At 42.3% G+C, this 22,442-nt stretch overlaps 2 protein-coding genes across 2 annotated transcripts in view; both read right to left on the bottom strand.

The window, feature by feature from the left end:
• Window positions 1-11,710, bottom strand: part of LOC125486561 (serine/threonine-protein kinase MAK-like) — a 221,916-nt gene extending 210,206 nt beyond the window's left edge. Inside the window, 1 exon segment of the mRNA XM_048614462.1 lies at window positions 11,610-11,710. Within this exon segment, the coding sequence (XP_048470419.1) occupies window positions 11,610-11,710 (101 nt within the window).
• LOC109927112 (glial cells missing transcription factor 2) overlaps window positions 1-22,442 on the bottom strand; it is a 1,179,481-nt gene that overhangs the window by 862,228 nt on the left and 294,811 nt on the right. The gene's annotated exons all lie outside the window — the stretch shown is intronic.

The following is a 22,442-nucleotide window of genomic DNA, read 5'->3' as shown; positions in this document are numbered from 1 at the left end:
TGCCCACATTTTGTCCATATCCCTCTAAACCCTTCCCATCAATGTACCTATCCAAATGTTTTTTTAAATGTTGCTACTGAACCCACTTCAACCACTTTCTCTGACAGCCCATTTTATATATGCACCACTCTGACTGAAGAAGTTGCCCGTCTCACCTTAAACCTATGCCATGTAGTTTTCAATTCCCCATCCCTAGAAAAAGACTATATGCGTTCATCCTATCTATGCCCCTCATGATTTTATATACCTCAATAAGGTCACCCTTCATTCCCCTATTTCCAAGAAATAAAGTCCTATCCTGGCCAAACTCTCCCTATAACTCAGGCCTACTAGTTCTGGCAACATCCTCGTAAGTCTTCTTTGCACACTTTCCAGTTTAACTATGTCTTTCTTATAACAGGGTAACCAAAACTGTACACAATATTCCAAGCGTGGCATCACCAACGACTTGTACAACTGTAACTCCTATACTCATTGCCTCGACCGATGAAGGGCAGCATGCTAAGTGCCTTCTTCACCACCCTGTCTAACTGTGACGCTGCTTTCAACGAACTATGTACTCGTACTCCTAGGTCCCTCTGTTCCACAACACTCCTCAGGACTTTACCACTTACTGTATAAGTGCTATCTTGGTTTGACTTTCCAAAGTGCAACAACTGACACTTATCTGAATTGAACAGCATTTGCCAATCCTCAGCCCACTTCCCCATCTGATCAAGATCCCGCTGTACTGTTTGATAACATTCTTCATTATCAAGGATACTACCTAATTTTGTATCATACGCAAGCTTACTAATCATGCCTTGTACATTCACATCCAGATCATTTCTGTAAATAACAAATAACGAAGGTCCAAGGACTGACCCCTGTGGCACACCACTAGTCACAGGCCTTCAGTCCAAGAAACAACCTTCAACAACTCATATTCCGCTTGGGAACCCTGCAGCCCAATGGTATCAATGTGGATTTCACAAGTTTCAAAATCTCCCCTCCCCCCACCGCATCCCAAAACCAGTCCAGCTCGTCCCTGCCTCCCTAACCTGTTCTTCCTCCCACCTATCCCCTCCTCCTACCTCAAGCCGCACCTCCATCTCCTACCGACCAACCTCATCCCGCCCCCTTGACCTGTCCGTCCTCCCTGGACTGACCTATCCCCTTCCTAACTCCCTACCTACACTCACCTTTCCTGGCTCCATCCCCGCCTCTTCGACCTGTTTGTTTCCTCTCCACCTATCCTCTCCTCTATCCCTCTTCTATCCGCCTCCCACTCTCTCCCTATTTATTCCAAAACCCCCTTCCCCTCCCCCTTTTCTGATGAAGGGTCTAGGCCCGAAACATCAGCCTCTCTGCTCCTATGATGCTGCTTGGCCTGCTGTGTTCATCCAGCCCTGCACCTTGTTGTCTCGGATTCTCCAGCATCTGCAGTTCCTACTATCTCTGATTCAACCATCACCCTCTGCTTCCTACCATCGAGCCAATTTTGAATCCAATTGCCTAGCTCTTCCTGGATCCCATGTGACCTAAACTTCATGACTCGCCTGTCATTCAGGACCTTGTCAAAGGCCTTACTAAAGTCCATATAGACAATATCCACTGCCCTACCCTCATCTATCCTCATGGTTACCTCTTCGAGAAACTAGAAAAGATTTCAGGCATGACTTCTCACGCACAAAACCACGCTGACTATCCCTGATCAAAACTGGACTATCCAAATGTTGGTTGATCCTGTCCCTCAGTATCCTCTCCAATAACTTGCCTACCACTGATGTCAGGCTCACTGGCCTATAGTTCCCTGGCTGGTCTTTGCTACTTTTCTTAAGCCAAGAAAGAACATTAGCCACCTTTCAGTTGTCCAGAACTTCACCACTGGCTAAAGATGAAGCAAAAAAATCTCTGCAAGGGCCTCTGCAAATGCTTCCCTGGCCTCACAATATCCAAAGATGGACTTGATCAGGCCCAGGGGATTTATCCACCTTAATGTGATCTAAGGCTGCAAACACCTCCTCTCTGGTAAAATGTACGTGGTCCAAAGCATCCCCACTTGTTTCCCTTATTTCCTTAGCATCCATGATTCTCTCCTCAGTAAACAGTGAGGAGAAATATTAATTAAAAATCTCCCCATCTTCTGTGGCTCCACACATAGACAGCCATGTTGATCTTTAAGCGGACTTATTCTCTCCGTAGCCATCCTCTTACTCTTAATTTAGCTATTGAATCTCTTGGGATTATCTTTAACCTTATCTACCAGATCCATCTCATACTCTTTTTGCTCTCCTGATTTCTCTCTTATGGGTGTTCCTACACTTCTTATAGTCACCTAGGGATTCACTAAACCCACTATATGCCTTCTTCTTTTTCCTGACCAGAGCCTCAATATCCCTCGTCAGCCTGGGATCCCTAAACCTGATAGCTTTTCCCTTCACCCTAACAGGGACATACTGTCCCTGGACTCTTGATATCACACTTTTAAAAGCCTTCCATTTTCCAGTCATTCCTTTTCATTTAAACAGACTAACCCAATCAACCTCTGCTAGATCCTGCCTAATGGCCCCAAAATTGGCCCTGCTCTAGTCCAGCACCTTAACCTGTGGACGTGTCCTATCTTCTTCTGTAACTTTGTTAAAACTAAGAAAGTTATGGTCACTGGACGTAAAGTGCTCTCAGACTGACACTTCAGTCACTTGTCCAGCCTGGTTTCCTAAGAGGAGGTCCAGTTTCGCACCTCCCCCATTGTGATGTAGGAAATGTATCATTCAATTTGTGCACAAAGTTCCACAAACAACAGTGTGATAATCATAGAGTCTGGTGATTTTATAATGATCAGATAACCCAAGAATACAAAAAAAATAGAAACACAAGTGGACTATCTGGTCTCGATCAGGCTGCTTCACTGTACAATAAGATAATCGTTATCTCATTCTGATCTTAACTCTGCTTTACTATCACTCCATTGTTGATCAAAAATCTGACCAATAAAGCCTTGACACAGTCTCCACTGCTCTTTGCAGAAGAGAATTTCAAAGACCAATGATGCTCTGAGAGCATCAAAATTCTCATATCTTTCTCAAAAAGTTGATCCCTTATTTTTAAGGCTGTGCATCCCATAGTTCTAGATTCCCCAGGCAGAAAAGTCCTCACAGTATTTATCCTGTTACGCTCCGTCAGGATCTTATATGTTCTAATAAAATTGCCTCTCATTCTCTCAAACAGTTGTTTTAATAGGGTTAGTTGAGAAATAACGGCCAGGGTATCAGAAGAAAACCAATATACATGATATCCAAGAATCTGTAACTACTGCAGGAGGGCAGGGACAGATATTGGTTCTACTTCTGATCTGAAAGACACCTCAAACAATGTATTATTCCTGCCGTATTGCATTGGAATTGGCTTAGATTAGACACTTGAGTACCATGAATGTTATTTGAATCCATGAACATTTCGAGAAAGGCAAGATGCTTCCACTGAGTCATGGCTGACACTTCAATTTAGACCAAGATGTCTCAAGAAATAGGCAACCATAGGTTTGGATCCAGATATTGAGAGGCAGCTTAGGCTGGGAGGAGTTTGGGCAGAAATCATCTGACGTCTTCATGCTGTGAAGTTTTAACAAAGTGGGATGGATGGAATGGAGTACAATTTTGACCCCTGAGAGACTTCGCACATGGGATAATCTTGGTAGGTCATTATTCTAATAGTTCACATTTGGTACTTTGAAGGCATTCACCTTTCCCAAATGTTGGCAGGCTACCAAATGTCTGGAAAATTGTAAGCAAGTTAAAGTCGAGGTTGACAGCTTCAATAGAATATTTAAATAAATAACCTATGTCCTGGGAGAAGAATTCCACAAACAGGGTGTTGCCATCAGTCCAAAAAGATATTTTGTCGACCACATAACTGAGTAATGTCACATACAAATTTCAGTAGTGGTCCAATGTCAGGTAGGTAGGCCTAATGTTCCAACCACCGACTCATCACATCAAACAATATGTTCTTAATTACCAGGTTCTTCAGGTTCTTAATAGTCAGGTAACAGCCTGTACACAATCAGCCAAAGCTAGTAAAACTTAAAACAAACCATCTATCAGATGTGATTCTTTGATTGGGACAGCAGTTACTGAACAATTCCAAGTGCACTAACAGGTACACTAAATAGTTTAAAATAATCAGCCAAGCTTGTAACAGATAGCAAGAGTTACCACAAGGTTTTGAAAGGAAAAAAAAAAGAGAACAAATTTGGCTCTCTAAAGAGAGAGTTTGGGGAATCAATAACAAACAGAAGGAAATGGCAGATAAATTGAATAAATATTTTTCATCTGTTTTCACTATAGAGCTGAGAAATAATACCTTGTAAAGCAGGAAGTAAAGGAATGGAGAAGTTTAAACATTGTTACACTCACCAGGGAAAGGGTACTAAGAAAACTATTAGATTAAAACCTAACTAATGTTTTAGCAAAGATCTGTAGCTCGGGTTGTGGCTGGAGTTGTTGGTTTTATGTCCAAACGGTTCGTCCCCCTTCCAGGTGACATCTTCAGTGCTGTCTAGCCTCCAATGAAGAGCTGTTGTTCTGTTCCACTTTGAACTTAGAAGGTCCTGTCTGTTATGGTGGGTAGTTCCGTTTCCGGTTTTGCTCCGTATTGTTATGTAGATAGTGTCTACTTCAACATGATTGTTTATGATATCAGCGGTTGAAAACGAGGCTTCCAGGAATTCTCATGCTTGTCTTGGTTTCGTTTGTCCTTGTACTGTTATGTTGTCCCGGTTAAACTGATGTTCCTCTTTGTTGGAGGGAATAGAAATGAGGGCGAGTTGGTCGTGCCGTTTTGCTGCGAGTTGGTGTTCGTGTATCATGGTGGCAGGTTTCCTGCCCATCTGTCACGTATTGCTTCTCACAGTTGCTGCATGGTATTTTGTGGTACTTGTGGCATTGTGGCACCGTAAAAGTTTAGACAATATTATGATAATGAGCAAATGAATAGGGTATTAAGCAAGCTGAAAGGCAAGAACATGGATGATGCCATCACTGCTGGCATGGTGCAGCAGACTACGGTATTTAGTGACAGATGAGCCAGAAAATATTGCAAAGAACAACCTGAATAATCTAAACACTAAAACCTCATGTTAAGTAGACCAATGCTTGCAGCATTTTACTCTTCTGTGCTTGCACTGTTCTATATTGCAAAAACAGACACTGATCCCGGTCTTCTGGAGAACTGTTCATTGCAAACTTGGATCTCTCAAGCCTAGGAAATGATTAAAGATACCCAGGAATTATTCGACTTCTAACCACCTACCAGGTATTTTTCAATATATTTTTCAGGAATTATTATTTTGTTCGAACTTAATGCTCTTACTATGTACTAATCAAAACATCTTCTGCAAAGATAGCACGACATTCCTTTGGACACTGGTACTGTTGGTTTAAAAATTAAATGGTTCATAGCACATAGAATAGTACAGCACAGTACAGGCCCTTCGGCCCACGATGTTGCGCTGAACTTTTACCCTAATCCTAAGGTTGATCTAACCTCCATCCCTACCTTACACTATCATCCATATGCCTATCTAATAGCTGCTTAAATGCCCCTAATGAGGCCGTCTCCACTACCCTCTCCGGCAATGCATTCCACAGCCCGACCACACTCTGAGTAAAGAACCTACCTCTGACGTCTCCCCTGTATCTACCTCCGCTCACTTTAAAACTATGTCCCCTCATAATAGCTACCCCAACCCAAGGAAAAAATCTCTCGCTGCCTACTCTATGTATACCTCTGATTATTTAGTACACCTCTATCAAGTCACCTCTCATCCTTCGTCGTTCTAAACAGAAAAGCCCTAGCTCTCTCAAACTTTCCTCGTAAGAACTTCCCTCCGTTCCAGGCAACATCGGGTAAATCTCCTCTGCATCTTTTCCAACGCTTCCACATCTTTCCTGTATTGAGGCGACCAGATCTGGACACAATACTCCAGATGTGGCCAAATCAGGCTTTTGTACAGCTGGAGCATAACTTCACGGCTCTTGAACTCAATCCCTCTATTAATGAAAGCTAACACACCATATGCCTTCTTAACAACTCTATCCACCTGGGAGCTTTCAGAGAACTGTGAACATGAACCCCAAGATCCGTCTGCTCCTCCACACTGCCAAGAATCTTTCCGTTAAGCCCTATTCTGCTTTCAAGTTTGTCCTTCCGAAATGAATCACCTCACACTTTTCAGGGTTAAACTCCATCTGCCACTTCTCAGTCCAGCTCTGCATCCTATCAATGTTCCTTTGTAAACCAGAACAGCCCTCCGTACCATCTAAAACTCGACCCACCTTCGCATTGTCTAGAACTTATTAATCCACCCTTCCACTCCTACATCCAAATCATTTACAAAAATCACAAGTAGAAGAGGACCCAGAACAGATCCTTGTGGTACACCACTTGTAACTGAGCACCATGTTGAATATTTTCCATCCCCTATCACCCTTTGTCTTCTACGGGTCAGCCAATTTGGAATCCAATCTGCCACATTTCCCCCTATCCCATGCCTCCTTACCTTCTGCACGAGCCTACCATGGGGAACCTTATCAAATGCCTTACTTAAATCCATGTATACCACATCCACTGCTCTACCTTCATCCACGTGTTTGGTCACCTTTTCAAAAGAATTCAATAATGTTTGAGAGGCATGATCTACCCCTCAAATCCATGCCGACTATCACGAATCAAACTGTGCCTTTCCAAGTGATCATAAATCCTATCTCTAACTTCCCTTTCCAATAATTTGCCCACCACTGATGTAAGACTAACTGGCCTATAATTTCCGGGGTTATCCCTATTCCCTTTTTTGCACAAGGGAACGACATTTGCCTCTCTCCAATCTTCCGGCACGATACCCGTTGACAGTGAGGACGAAAAGATCATTGCCAAAGGCCCTGCGATCTCTTCCCTCACTTCCCATAGAATCCTTGGATAAATCCCATCAGGCCCGGGGGACTTACCTATCTTCAACTTCCTCAAAATTCCTAGCACATCTTCCTTACTAATATCCACCTCCTCTAGCCTACCAGCCTGTTTCACACTGTCCACCTCTACAACTAGGTCCCTCTCAGTTGTGAATACTGAAGAAAAATATTCATTAAGAATCTCTCCTATCTCTTTAGGCTCTGTACACAAATTCCCTTTACATTCCTTGATCGGCCCTACCCTTTCTCTGGTCATTTTCTTATTCCTCAAGTAAGTGTAAAAAGCCTTGGGGTTTTCCTTGATCCTATCTGCCAAGGTTTTCTTGTGTCCCCTTATAGCTCTCCTAAGCGCTTTCTTCAGCTCCTTCCTGGCTAACTTGTATCCCTCTAGAGCCTTTTCCGATCCTTGTTTCCTAAACCTTATATAAGCATCCTTCTTCCTCTTAATCAGTCTTTCGACCTCTCTTGAGAACTAAGGATCCCTTGCTCAAGCGCATCTTCCCTGCCTGCTAGGGACAAACATATCGAGCACACACAGTATGCATTCCTTAAACAATCTCCACATTTCTATCGTGCTCTTCCCTGACAGCATCTGTTCCCATTTTATGTTACCCAGTTCTTGCCTAACAGAATTGTAATTACCCTTCCCCCAATTATAAACCTTACCCTGCTGTATGTACCTATCCTTTTCCATGACTATTGTAAAAGTAACAGAGTTAGGATCGCTACCGCCAAAATGCCCTCCTCCCAACAGGTCTAACACTTGGCCCGGTTCAGTGCCAAGCACCAAATCCAAAAGTGGCTTCTCCTCCTGTTGGTCTATCTACATACTGTGTCAGGAATCCTTCCTGAACACACTGGACAAAATATGCTCCATCTAAACCATTAGAACTAAAAAGTTTCCAACCAAATTTGGAAAGTTGAAGTCACCCACGACTACAACCCTGTGACTTCTGCACCTTTCCAGTATCTGCCTCCCAATCCACTCCTCCACTTCTCTGCAACTATTAGGGGGTCTGTAAAAAATCCCCCAAAGTGACTGCTCCTTTCTTGTTCCAGACCTCAACCCAAACTGACTCTGTAGACATATCATTCTCCAATTGCCTTTCAGAAGCTGCCATACTCGCCCTGACTAGCAGTGCCACACCCCCGGCTCTTTTGCCACCCTCCCTATTTCTTTCAAAGCATCTAAATCTCGGAACTTCTGACAACCATTCTTGTCCCTGAGTTACCCAAGTTTGTGTAATGGCCACAACATCGTAGTTCCAAGTACTGACCCATGCTCTAAGTTCATCTGCCTTATTTCTGATACTTCTAGCATTGAAGTATACACACTTCAAACCATCTCGGTGTCCACAATTACGCTCAATCGACCGCATTTCTTTATTAACAACCTCACTCCCTGTTGTGTCTGTTGGAAGTCTGGATATCTCATCCTCTGAATTAAAAATTCAGTTCCCCACCCCCTGCCAATCTAGTTTAAACCATCCCGTATAGGTCGAGCAAACCTCCCTCCCAGGATATTTGTGCCCTTCCGGTTCAGGCACAATCTGTCCTTCCTGTACAGGTCCCACCTTCCCCAGAATGTGCTCCAATTATCCATATAATGGAAGCCCTCCCTCCCATACCAGCCTTGTAGGCCACGTGTTTAGCTGCACTCTCTCCCTATTTCTTACCTCGTTATCACATGGCACTGGTAATAATCCAGAGATAACTGCCCTGTTTGTCCTGGACTTCAGCTTCCAACCTAACTCCCTGTACTCGTTTTTCATATTGTCAATCCTTTTTCTACCTAGGTCATTGGTACAGATGTGTACCATGATTGCTGGTTGCTCACCCTCCTTAAGGATCTTGAAGACACGATCCAAGACGTCATGGACCCTGGCACCCAGGAGGCAACATACCATCCGTTCGTCTCTTTCGCGTTCACAGAACCGCCTGTCTGTGCCTCTAACTATTGAATCCCCCACTACAATTGCTCCCCTATTCTCCCCACTTCCCTTCTGAGCCACAGAGCCAGACCCTGTACCAGAGACCCAGTCCCTGTGGCTTACCCCTGGTAGGTCGCTCCCCCCCCGCCAACAATATCCAAAACAGTATACTTATTGTTGAAGGGAATGACCACACAGGATCCCTGCCCTGACTGTTTCCTTCCCTTCCCTTTCCTTTCTGTCACCCAACTGCCTTCGTTCTTAGGGTAACTACCTCCCTGTACCTCGTTTCTATCATCACCTCAGCCTCCCGAGTGATCCTGTGTTCATCCAGCTCCAGTTACCTAACGCGGTCTTTGGGGAGCTGGAGCTGGGTGCACTTCCCACAGGTGAAGTCAGCAGAGTCGTTGCTGTTGACTCTTACCTCCCACATCCTGCAGGAGGAACATTGCACTTGCCCTGACTGCCATCCCCTCTGAATTTAAACTTCCCCGAAAGATTTGTAAAAATTAAAGAATAACTTACTTACCTTTTTATTCTTAGGTTAGAGGAGGTGGAAGGGTGGGAGACACCAATCTTGTGGGTTTTCAGGTTTTGATTCCGCCCAAACTATATTTCCCAGCAGTCCTCTCGCTCCTGGTCTCCTCCTCCGCTGCCAAAAATGAAGGCCCCGAAGAACTAGTGGTAAGTTATTATACTTGCCGCTTACCTTCTCAGCAGTCCCCTCGCACTCTCTCCTGACTCCCGCCGCTGAACAAACAGTACCTTTCCAAATAGGAGTAAAACCTATCTCTAAGAATCTTCTCTAATAATTTTTCTACCACTGACACAAGGGTCACCAGCCTGTAATTTCCCAGATTATCTCGGTTGCCCATCTAACACAAAGAAACAAAATTGGCTGTTCTCCAGTCTTCTAGGACTTCTCCTGTGACTAAACAGGATACAAAAATTTTGTACAAGACTTCAGCAGTTTCCTCATTTGCCCTCCTCAGCATTTTGGGATAGATCCCATTAGGTCCAGGGAACTTAATGCTTTTCAAAACACCCAGTCCTCCTCCTTTTTCATCCTGAAATGTCCCAGAATATCAACATACCCCTCCCCAGACTGACCGTCAAGTCATAGAATCCCTACAGTGCAGACAGAGATCACTTGGCTCATCCAGTCTGCACTGACTGTCCAAGGAGAGTCCCATTTCTCCCTCTCCCATCCCCATGGCTAAACTGCTTAGCCTGCACATGCCTGGACATCATGGCACAATGTAGCATGGCCAATCCACCTAATCTGCATATATTTGGACTATGGAAGGAAACTGCAGCATCCAGCGGATATCCACACTGACACAGGGAGAATGTGCAAACGCCACTGAGACAGTCACCCAAGGTTAGAAACAATCCCGGGTCCCAGGCACTGTGAGACAGCAGTGCTAACCACTATGTCACCCATGTCCTTCTCCTTTGTGAATACCGATGCAAATTATTAATTAAGGCCTCGTGTGTGAGTGATGTCGTTGTTATCACATAGCCTGCCATTACACATTACCCATTGTTAGTCACTAACAGTCCCCATTAACAGCTAATTACCCTCCTAGCCAGATTGTTATCAACTCCTTTGTCTATCCAACTGCTTCTCTCTCTCTCTCTCTCTCTAGGCTGTACCCCATCCCCCTCCCCATTTTCTGTGTATAAACCAACATTTTTTCAGCTACCAACAGTTCTGATGAAGGGTCAGTTAACCTGAACCATTAACTCTGATTTTCTCTTCACAGATGCTGCCAGACCTGCTGAGCTTTCCCAGAAACTTCTGTTTTTGTTCCATGCATACATTTCCTCCATTGTCCTTGAGTGGACCTACCCTTTCCCTGGCTCCTTCTTGCTACTTAGCTATGTATAAACGGTTTGGGATTTTCCTTAATCCTGTTTGCCAAAGACATTTCATGGCTCCTAGCCCCGCTAATTCCTTGTTTGAGTTCTTTCCTGTTATCTTTGTATTCTTCAAGGGCCTTGTCTGTCATTTGTTTCCTAAAACTTACGTATGCCTCCTTTTTCTGTTTGACTAAGCTCTCGATTTCTCTTGTCATCCAAGGTTCCCAAATCTTGCCATCCTTACCCTTCATTTTCACAGGAACACATTGGTCCTGAACTCTAATCAACAGGTCTTTAAAATATTCACACATGCCAGGTATGGATTTATCCTCAAACAGCCACCCCCAATCTGTATTCCCTAGTTCCTGCCTAATATTGTGCCCAATTTAATACTTCCACCCAAAGGCTATTCTTATCTTTATCCATAAATAACTTAGTGGCACAGTGACTCAGCGATTTAGCACTGCTGCCTCACAGCATCAGGAACCCGGGTTCAATTCCACCTTTGAGTGACTGTCCGTGTGGAGTTTGCACAATCTAACCCGTGACTGCATGGGTTTCCTCCGGGTACTCCAGTTTCCTCCCACAGTCCAAAGATGTGCAGGCTAGGTGGATTGGTCATGCTAAATTGCCTAAGTTGTTCAGAGATGTATAGATTAGGTGGGTTATAGGGTGATGGGTCTGGGTGGAATGCTTCGAGGGTCGGTATGGACTTGTTGGGCCGAAGGACCTGTTTCCACACTGTAGGAATTCTATGATATTAAAGAGCATTATATGTCACTCTTCCAATATTGCTGTATCTGTCCATTTTCAGAAATATGGTTTTCCAAACCTGAGCTCATGATTTAAAATTAAATACACATACCTTTTAATTGCCACCAATTCTCCAGACTCATTGCTCTTTCCCATAAGCACACTGCCATATGTGCCATCTCCCAACTGTTTCAGAGTTGTGTATCGATTCATTTTTTAAAATCATAAACAGTTCAGCATTCAAAAATCATGTAAAATATGTCTTCATCCATTTGATTCACTTATTTAAAAAAGTGACCACAAAACTGATTTCAACAATCATCTGACATGGCTCTTAGCTTTGAAACAAGTCATCTTCCTTGGATGTATGGTGGATTTTTATTTCTTCGATGCATAGACAAATACTGAAGTATTCTGTTACTTGTAACTGATATTCTGCAATTCTGTTAGGAAAACAAAAACAAAGTATACAGAATTAGTACAAATTACATTTTTAAAAGTTTTTAATAGGTTCCAAAAGGAATTATATTCAATAATGTACAAATGTGCTTTAACTTTGCACTCACCTCCTGCTGATTTTTCAGTTGGTTTCGATGAATGTGACAGGTAACTGTTTGAAAATACAGTCTACCTTCTACCTTCTTATAACTCCACCACTCAATTTCCTTGCGGCTTGATATAGTAGGGATGGATTCGTCCATAATTACATGAGATGCAACTGTGGGACCAATGTCCCGAAATTTTATTTTGTGGCATGCGTGATCTTTAAAAACTAGACAATAGGGACCTAAATATTTAATACCCTCCTAGGGGCAGTGGGGATCCAGGAGTCCAATGTTTTTCTGACAATAGTGGGGTCATGAAATTGTTTCATTACTTGTACCTGTATAAGAATTTACAGTAATTGGCCTTGAATGCATAAAATAAATAAACGTAAGGCTTGCACACTCTCAGATGCACAATTCCAATGTGACTTGCATTTCTGACTGCCTTCCAAACATGCACGTCAATTAAATGCAATGGAATTGCTTACAAAATTCCCTTATGTATCCTATCTTGTTAATTCATATCTACCTCAAATGTGCCCCTCAATTACATGCAATCTTGTCAGCTCTGTCTGGTTCTCAGACTATTATGGATGGCATGAAATAGGAGTTTTATGCTTTGAGATAACAACAGTCACCTGGACCTTTCCAGCAGCAATGTTGGTCAGATTGCTGGTACAGTTAAAAATTCCTCTGACTCAATGGTACTGAGCATTTCTTCTGTGGCCTTTCAATCCCAGCTTTCACAGAAATAAGCAGCACAGCATTTCTCACGGAACTCTGCTGGAGGGGAGCATATTCAGGCAAGGTAAAACATGCCCACCTTTTATAGCACAGCTGCGAATGTTAGGTTTAGAGGTCTCCAGTTTTAATGTTAGCGAGTGGACGAAGCAAATGAATAGGAGGTAGATACAGGTCAGATGGATTGACGTGAGTCAACTAGGTGGCTGGGTACTAAGTAAAGCGGGTGACTAGGTCAGTGATTGGATAGATAAATCAGTTTGTGGGGAGGGATAAAAGCAGTGGGTGCATTAGTGGATCAGGCTGTGGAGTTAGTTGGGTGGTCCAGGGTGATATTTGGAACTGGGAGTTTGCCAAAAGGTAGGGAGCAACATTCAGGTCATTAGGGCTGGGATGTTATCAGATCTGGTTGGGGACTGGGGGAATAGTTTGGTGGTCGAGAGTAGTCATGTTGGTGGGGTTGGTCAGGTCTGGTGAGTGGGGAGTGGTAATTCAGTAGTCAGAAGTATGCATCAGGTCTAGGTGGTAGCCAGGTGAATTGTGGGTAGTAGACAGATCTTTTTGAGGAGATAGTCGGATTGTTAAGAATAGTCAGGTTGGAGAGATAGTCAGATCTTGGCCAGGAGGAATCAGGGTTTGGGCGATTGTTAAACAGGTGACGTTAGCTAATGATAGGGATGGTAGTCAGGTGATCTAAGGTGTGGTGCTTGCCTTGTGGGGGCTAGTCAGTCAGAGGTGGGTAGTCACTGAGATCTACATCAATGCAAAATGTCCTTCAGCCCATTGAATTGGTGCTGGTTAAAATAACCACCTAATTATTCTCATCCCATTTTCCAGCACTTGGTGCACAGTACTGGCATTGCAAGCACACATCTAAATAATTTTTACAATGTTATGAGGGTTTCTGCCTTTATCCCACTTAGAAGCAGCAAGTTCCATATTCCCACCATCCTCTAAAGGAAAAAATTTTTCCTCACATCCACAATAAATCTCCTGTCCCTTGCTTCAAATCCATGCCCTCTGGTCATTGATCCCTCACTAAGGGGAAAAAGGCCCTTCCTGTCTACCTGAGCTAGGCCCTCATAATTTCATACAATTAAATCATGTTCTCCACACCACCCCGCACCCCTCCACCCACGCATTTGTTCCCTCTACTGCAAGTAGAGCAACACCAGCCTATCTAATGTCTCTTCAAACCTAATAGTCCCTAGCCCTGGCAACATCCTGGTTAATTTCCTCTACATCCTCTCCAAAGGAATCACATCCCTTCCTAGGGCACAGAGCCCATGTGTTTAATCTGACACCTAGTCGATATACAGACTTAAGATTCCATTGGAAATTGTTCAAGATTTATTTTGGAAGTGTCAGAAGTTTCTCTGGTGGTTTTGAAGGTCATGACTAAAGCTAAACTAGCAGAGTTAGCCAGCAGACTGAAAATAAACTTGCTGAAGTGAGCTAAGAAGGAATTGGATTTAATGGAAACACTGGGGAAGCCAAGTAGTCGAGGCAGTACAAGTGATTAATCAGTGAACCTTCAGTTGAATTAAGGCAATTGGAAATGAGAAAATTAGAGATGGAACCTAAAAAATAATTTAGAGAATTTTAAAAACTGGAACTACATAAGGGCAGAAAAAGAGAAAGAACCCCAATAAGCATTTAAACTTAAAAAACTGAAAATACAGAGACAAGCCAAAGAAAGTAAAAGCAAAGGAAAGGGAATTTAAGTTACAAATCATGTAGCTTAAGAAAGCTAAACCAGAAGTGTGGGACAGCATGGTAGAAGAAAGTCATAACATGCACCTTGGCCAGGAGATATTTAAGGTTGTGCTGGCTTTGCCAAAATTTGAAGAACATAAAAGCATTTCCTGCGTCCTTTGTAAAGGTAGCAGCCCAAATGGAGTGGACGAAAGCATATCGGACACTGCCTATACAAAGTAAATCGACTGGTAAGGCACAAGAGATTTATGATCCCTGCCAGAGAAATGTTTTAAAGATAATAATGAGATTAAAAGGGCTATTCTAAGCTCGTATGAATTTGTCTTGGAAGCATACAGGCAGAGGTTTCAGAATTTACGGCAACAGTCTGGACAAACTTAAGTTACGACTGAGAGTTAAACAAAACAATTTTCATAAATGGCATTAAAGGCTGAAAATACTTCTGAGAAATTATTCTTTTAGAAGAATTTAAAACTTTTCAACTATATACAAAAGAGCTCACAAAGTTGTCCAAAAGGGCAGCAGGTCTAACAGCTAATGATTATGAACTGATCCATTAACCTTTATTCTGCCAAGCCCAGAAAATTGAGAACAAAAAGTGGGGAAGTGAAATGAATGCAGGTAGTCAGAGCAAAGAATGGACAGTAGGAAATGCCGCAAGACTACTTCTTCAGAATAGGAAGGAAAATGTTGAGGGTGGAGATGAAGTTCAGAAGCTTAAATGTTCCTATTGTATTAAGTTGGGATATGTTAATTCGCAATGGTGGAAGTTGCACGGTAAACCCAGGTGATTTATAAAAGTTAGTCAAAATGAGTTGGGGAAGGAAACTCAAAAAACTAACACCACAGACCAGATTGTCATAGTATCATGGAGATGAACAGCATAGAAAAAGACCCCTCACTCTATGCATTCCTGCTGATCAAAAACTGCAAACAAACTATTCTAATCCCATGTTCAAGCACTTGGTCCAGAGTTTTGTACACCTTGGCATCACAAGTGCACATCTGTTTTCATCCTGTATGCTACGAGGGCTTTCTGCCTGTACTACCCTTACCGGCAGTGAGTTCTGATTCCCATCACTTTTTAAGGTGAAAAAGATATTCCTCACATTCTGCCTTTTACCTTAAATCTATGCTCCTTGGTCATCAACTCCTCCAAAGAGAAACATTTCTTCTTGTCTACCCTATCTATGCCTCTCATAATTATATACATCTTAATCATGTCCCCATGCAATCTCCTCTACTCAATGGAAAACAATTCCAGTCTGTCCAACAGGTCTTCACAACTCTCCACTCCAAGTAATATCCTGGTAAATCTCCTCTGCACCCTCTCCAGCGCTATCATATCCTTAATATAATCAGGATTCCAGAACCATACACAATACTCTAGCTATGGTCTAACCAACATTTTATACAGTTCCAGTATAATCTCCCTGTTGCTAAACTCTATATCTCAACTCAAAGGTAAGTATACCATATTCAATTTAACCGCTTCATCCACCCATCCTGATATCTTAATGAACCAATGTGCAAGCGTGCCAAGGACCCTCTAATTTTTGGTGCTTCCCACACTCCTCCCATTGCCTTGCCTTATTTGCCTAGTCCAACTGCATCACCTCACATTTATCAGATTGAATTCCACTTGCCATTGACCAGCCCATATATATATTCTCCTGTAAAGTTACCCTCCTCATTATTTGCCACCTAATCAATTTTTGTATACTCTGCAAACTAACTGATCAACCTACCTACATTTAAATCTAACTTATTGCTATAGACTACAAACAGCATGGGACCCAATGCTGACTCCTGTGGCACCCCAATGGCCATTCCTGTAAGAAAAAAAACACCCTTCAATCATCACCCTCCAGTTCCTGACACTTAGCCAACATTTGATCCAATTTACAAGACTTCCTTGGAATCCATGAACTCTTTGCTATCAGTCTCCTATGCAGAATCTTATCAAAAGCATTGCTGAAGTCCAAGTTGACTACATCAAAAGTACTGCCCTCATCTCCACACCTTGTCATCGCTTCAAACAATTCAATCGAGCTGGTCAGACCTGACCTCCCCCAAACAAAACCATCCCTGCCTCTCCAGTCATACAGTCCCTCAGAACGACAGCCAATAGTTTCCCCACCACTCTAGTTAGTTTGACTGGGCTGTAATTTTCAGGTTTATCATTTGCTCCCTTTTGGAATAAAGGTACTACATTGGTTATCCTATAGTGCTCTGGCACCTCTTCTATGGCGAGAGAGGAATTGAAAATTTTTGCAACAGCCCCTGCTATTTCCTCCCTTGCCTCGCTCAACAACCTGGGATACATTTCATCCAGCTCTGGAGATTCGTCTACTTTTAAGCCTGCCAGATACTTCGAACATCCTCTTGGTCTATGCTAATTTCTTTAATTGTATCACAGACCTTCTCCCTGATTTCAATACCCACATCGTCCCTTTCACTAGTGAACACGGATCCAAGGTATTCAGTTAGGACCTTACCTACACACTGGTTCCACACACAAATTATCACCGAGCGCTTAGTGGAGCCTATTCTTTCCCTTGTTATCTATTTGGCCTTAATATACCTGTAAAACAATTCAGAATTTTCATTTATTTTACCTTAAAATGCTGATGTAGATGCATTTTAAGAATTTCACTTCCTCCAAAACTTTCACACTATCCCTAGCCCAGTAAGCGTTGGGGAAGCTGAAATTCCCGCCTATCACTAACCTATAACTTTTACATTTCCCATATCTGCTCTTCTATTTCTCTCAAACTGTTAGGTGGCCTATAGTACACTCCCAGCAATATGATTATCCTTTTTTGGATTTTAGCTTTGTAGCAGTTACTATAACAGAACGGCCAGGAGGTGAATTCGGTTGTTGACAAAGAAATACATAAAAAGGTGGAGGGCAGCTTTACAGGGTTTTTATCAAAAGGGAAAGTGACTCCATTTCTTCAGGTGAGGTAGCAAAACCCATAACCATATAAAGATACAGGACAAAACACCTTAAGAACAAAGAACATTACAGCACAGATACAGGACCTTCAGCCCTGCAAGACTACGCCAACATGATGCCTTTCTAAACTAAAAACTGTTTTTCTTTACAGAGTCCATACCTTCTATTCTCTGCCTATTCATACATGTCTGTCAAGATGCCTCTTAAATGGTGCGATTATATCCACCTCCACCACCTCTTCTGACAGCACATTCCAAGCACTTACCACCCTCTGCGTAAAAAAAAATGTGCCTCTCACCACTTGGCAGTTACTTTACATATGCCTCCACTCTCTTTTTGGCTATGTTCCAAACTTCTCTTGCCATCCAAGATTCCCAAATCTTGCCATTCCTATTCTTCATTTTCACAGGAATATGCTGGTCCAGAACTCTACTCAAATGTCTTTAAAAGATTCGCACAGGCCAGATGTGGATTTGCACTCAAACAACTGCCCTCAGACTACATTCCCCAGTTCCTACCTAATACTGTGGGAGTTAGCTTATCCTAAGTTTAGTACTTTCACCCAAGGAGCACTCTTATCCTTATCCGTAAGTGACTTAAAACTTACAGAACAATGGTCACTGCTCCTGAAATCCTTCCCCTTCACTGAAGCTTCAATCACCTGGCCGGGCTCATTCCCAATACCAGTTTGAGCACGGCCCCTTCCCTACTTGAACTTCTTCACATATTGTTTCAGGAAACCATCCTGGATGCACTTAACATTTTCTCCCTGCCTGACACTAAGCAAATCCCAGTCAATACAGAGGAAGTTAAAATTACCCACAACAACAACGTATTGTTTTTACATTTTTTCCATAATCTGTTCACAGATGTGTTTTTCTATTACCTGTTGGCTGTCGGAAGATCTGTAGTACAATCCCATCAAAGCAACTGCACCCTTCCTATTCTTGAGCTCTACCCATATGAGTCTTACTGGATGAGCCTTCAAGGTGTCCTCCCTCAGCACAGCCATAATATTCTCCCTACTCAGTAACACAACACTCCCACCTCTTATGTTCCTCTCTATCACACCAGAAACATTTAAATCACAGAACATTAATCTGCCAGTCCTGTCACTTTCTCAACCAAGTGTCTGTAATACTCACAATGTCACAGTTACCTGTATTAGTCCAAGCTCTAAGTCCATCTGTGTTATCTATCATATCCTCATATTAAAACAAATATATTTCAGACCACCAGTCCCACCAAGTTCAGTAACCTCCCCCTGTCTCTTCTTCCTCTTAGTCTTACTAGTCTTAGTCTCTGACTCCTCCTCTGTCATTTTACTTGATGGTTCTCACCCCCCTGCCACACTAGTTTAAACCCTCCCGAGTGACAATAAAAAAAAAATTTTCTTCCAGGATATTGGTGCCTCTCCAGTTTATGTGCAACTTCTTGTACAGATGCCACATGCCCTAGAAGATGTTCCAATGGTCCACATACCCAAAGCTACACCAGCTCTCTAGCCACATAGTTAACCATAGTATCTTCTTATTCCTAGCCTTACTGACGTATGACACAAAGTAATCCTGAGATTACAATCCTAAGGTTCTGCTCTTCAACCTCCTACCTAACTCCCTTAAGTCCCTTTGCTGGAACTTATCTGTCTTTCCTTTTATGTCATTAGTATCAATATGGACCACAACCTCTGGCAGCTCACCTTCCCCCTTCAGAACATCCTGTGACTGCTCAAACATTTTTGACCCTGGCATCAGGGAGACAATACACCAACCTGAAGTCTTGCTTGCGGTCACAGGCTTCTATCTGTGTCCCTGACTATAGAGTCTCCTATCACCACTGCTTACCTACACTTCGATCCTTCCTGATATATAAAGTGCCAGCCATGGTGCCACTGATCTGTTCCTGCTGCTTTCCCCGAAAAGGCCATCGCTCCCAACAATATCACGAAACGGTATACCTGTTTGAGGGGAATGGCCACGGGGTACTGCTGCACTGCATGCACATGCTTACTCATTTTCCTAGTGGTCACTCAACTCTTCTGACTGTGCAGCCCTTACTGGTGGTATGACCAGCTCACTAAATGCACTATCCATGGCATTTTCAACCTTATGTATACTCTATAGTGAGTCCATCAGCAGCTCTGGGTGCTCCGTGGGGCAAGTCAGGAGCTGCAGCTGAACACACTTCCTCATGTAAAGCATGAACGCTGAAAGTGTCCCTGATTTCTCACATATTGCAGGAGGAGCATTGTAGGGGGCCGATTTCTTCTGTCATTGAAAACCTTATCAACTAAATCACCTTACCAACAATAGATGATAATCCAGGAACTGATTACATAACCTTACCCATTAGTCACTCAACTCAGGTCTCTCCTTCCCACTCTCTTTTCCTAGCAGACCACAACTACAAAAATTACTTTATCTCTCTCCAGATGCTAGTTACACAGTCTGCAATTCTGGTTCCCGAGCAGCCAAGCCCATGTCATTTTTTGAGTCATGACATCACCTCTGGAGCTCCTCTCCCAGATTCAGCTCCAAATTACTGCTGTTCACCCCCATGTTGGCTCTCTTTCACTCTGTTGCTGCTCACATTGACCTCAGTTCAAACCCTGCTCCTCGGGTATTTATCCTGCTGCTGCAGCTGCTGCTCACCCCCAGGTTCACTCTCCTTCACTGTTGCTAGTGCTTCGCTTCTCGGACTAACCTATTAAGAAAGATTTAGTTTCCCCTCCAGAAAGGTACCAGGAGCTAAGGTACCAACATATGGGATTAATTGAGAATATATTCCAGTTCTATTACATAAAGTATAACTGAAATATAATTTATCATCAGGAAAAGTAATTGTCGGAGTGGTGAAGACGTTACCTATCAAGAGAGTAGACTTATTTTGATTTGGTGTGATTAAAGATCATAACTACGGAATGCCCAACGGAGGTTCAAGAAAGAGAACAATTACAGGAATAGATTCCCGAAATTCTTCCTTCACGTGTAGCAACTAGAGCGATAGTTGAACCAAAATCCATTAGTCAAGGTCGATAAGATACTGCAATCAAATGCAAGGGTAGCTGAAACTTTCCTGAAAGATGAAAATACTCCTTCTAGTGGAGTGTCTAGTATGACATCATCAATTGAGGCACAGAAAAAAGATCCTGAATTAAATAATCAGCACAGTTAACTCCTAGAAGTAGAGACTGAAGGAGTTCCAGACTGCTGTTACCTTAATAATAGAGTACTGATGAGGAAGTGAAGACTCCCTCACGAAATGGCAGATGAAGAATGGATGGTTATTCATTGGATTGTGGTACCACCCAGCTATTGTAGGGAGATATTGTAAGTAGCACACGAAATTCACCATGGCAGGAAATGAATAGATACGAACAACTCAGGCATCCATATGCAAGTTATTTAACCTGGCCAAAATTGCATAAAGATGTTGTAAAGTTTTGCAAAACATGCCTTACTAAAAAGTTGTGGGTAAACTTCAACATGTAATTAAACCAGCACCGCTGATTCCCACATTGGTTTTTGAGTCATGAATTAGTGGACAGAATAGAGCTTTCATGTAAAATGAAAGCTGGAAATAAATAGATGCATGCAATTATGGATGCATGTTCTCAATTTCACATGGCGGTTCCCTCAAGGACAATCAGAGCTAAGGTTGTTGCGGAAAATCTAACATGTTTTTCATTTGTTATCGTGTACCAACAGAAGTGTAATCAAGGATGAGACTTTATGTAAAAGCTTTCTAAAGACCCAAAGTGGTTTGGATAGGTTTCACTGGACTCTCAAAAACCTTGATTAAAGCTTATTGTCGAGTATCCAAATGATTGGGACAAAGGCGTAGTTTTCCTCTTATCTGCAAACTAGAGATTCTTCAAATGAATATACTGGCTTTAGTCCATTTGAATTAGTTTATGGTCATGAAATAATAGGACCATTAAAACTGATTAGAGATAAATTGAAAACCAGAGAAATGAATCTAAAGAGGGTGACAGGATTGTATACAGTTGTGCAGGAATATCTGAAAACTTCCCAAAACAAAATGAGTGAGTAAATAAACATGTGACACTAGAAATTTCAAAGCAGTTGTGGTACTGTTGCCCCCATAAGTTGAGCCTCTAAAAGCAAAATTCAATGGCCCTTGCAAAATCGTTAAAAATGTTAGTAAAGTGAAATATCTGGTACTCTTGATCGTAGAAAAAAAAACTGATTATGTGAAGTGAAATGTTGAAACAGTACTGATTTAGAGAAGCTGATGAATAAAGTACAGGTGTATTGAGTGGTATGTGGAGTAGAGGGCAGATGAAAGAAGGATGCAAGCAAAAGACAGAAAGAAAATGCCCAAAAGCAAACTTCCCACAATTAGATGAACAAATTCAGAGATATTAGAGAAGTTAGACATGGTTTTCATACTTAGAGAAAGATCAACAAGGAAATATAGTGAAATTGCTCAGAAGATACAAAAATGTTTGCAAAGATACACTTGGGTGTATCAGATTAACCAAACATGATGTTGATGTAGATAACTGAGACCTAATCAAACAAAACTCACATCAGTTAAACTCAGAGTAACAGGCCCAAGTAACAAAAGTTCAATATATGTTGGAGAATCAATTGATCAAACCCCAGTGTAATTAAGAGTTCTCAAGCCAGACAGTTTGACTAGATCATGTATAGACTACAGGAAAGTGAATGCAGTTACAAAGACAGACTCATACCCTATTCTCAGACTAGAAGATTGCCTTGATAGGATTGGTAATGCATCATTCTTAACTAAAACTGATTTGTTAAGAGGAGGTACCGTTGACACCAAGGGCTAAGAAAATTTCCATTTTTGTCATAGTCAATGGATTGTACTAATGTTGGGTTTTGCCATTTGATTTAAGAATGACCCAGCCACATTTTGATGATTAATGAACAGAGTTACAGCTGAAGTACCTAACTGTATAGTGGGATAACAAGGTGTAGAGCTGGATGAACGCAGC

This window comes from Rhincodon typus, chromosome 2 (genome assembly GCF_021869965.1).
Source record: "Rhincodon typus isolate 14 chromosome 2, sRhiTyp1.1, whole genome shotgun sequence".
Lineage (NCBI taxonomy): Eukaryota > Metazoa > Chordata > Chondrichthyes > Orectolobiformes > Rhincodontidae > Rhincodon > Rhincodon typus.
The sequence above is the reverse complement of the archived record's forward strand: the minus strand, read 5'-3'. Positions and strand labels throughout refer to the sequence as shown.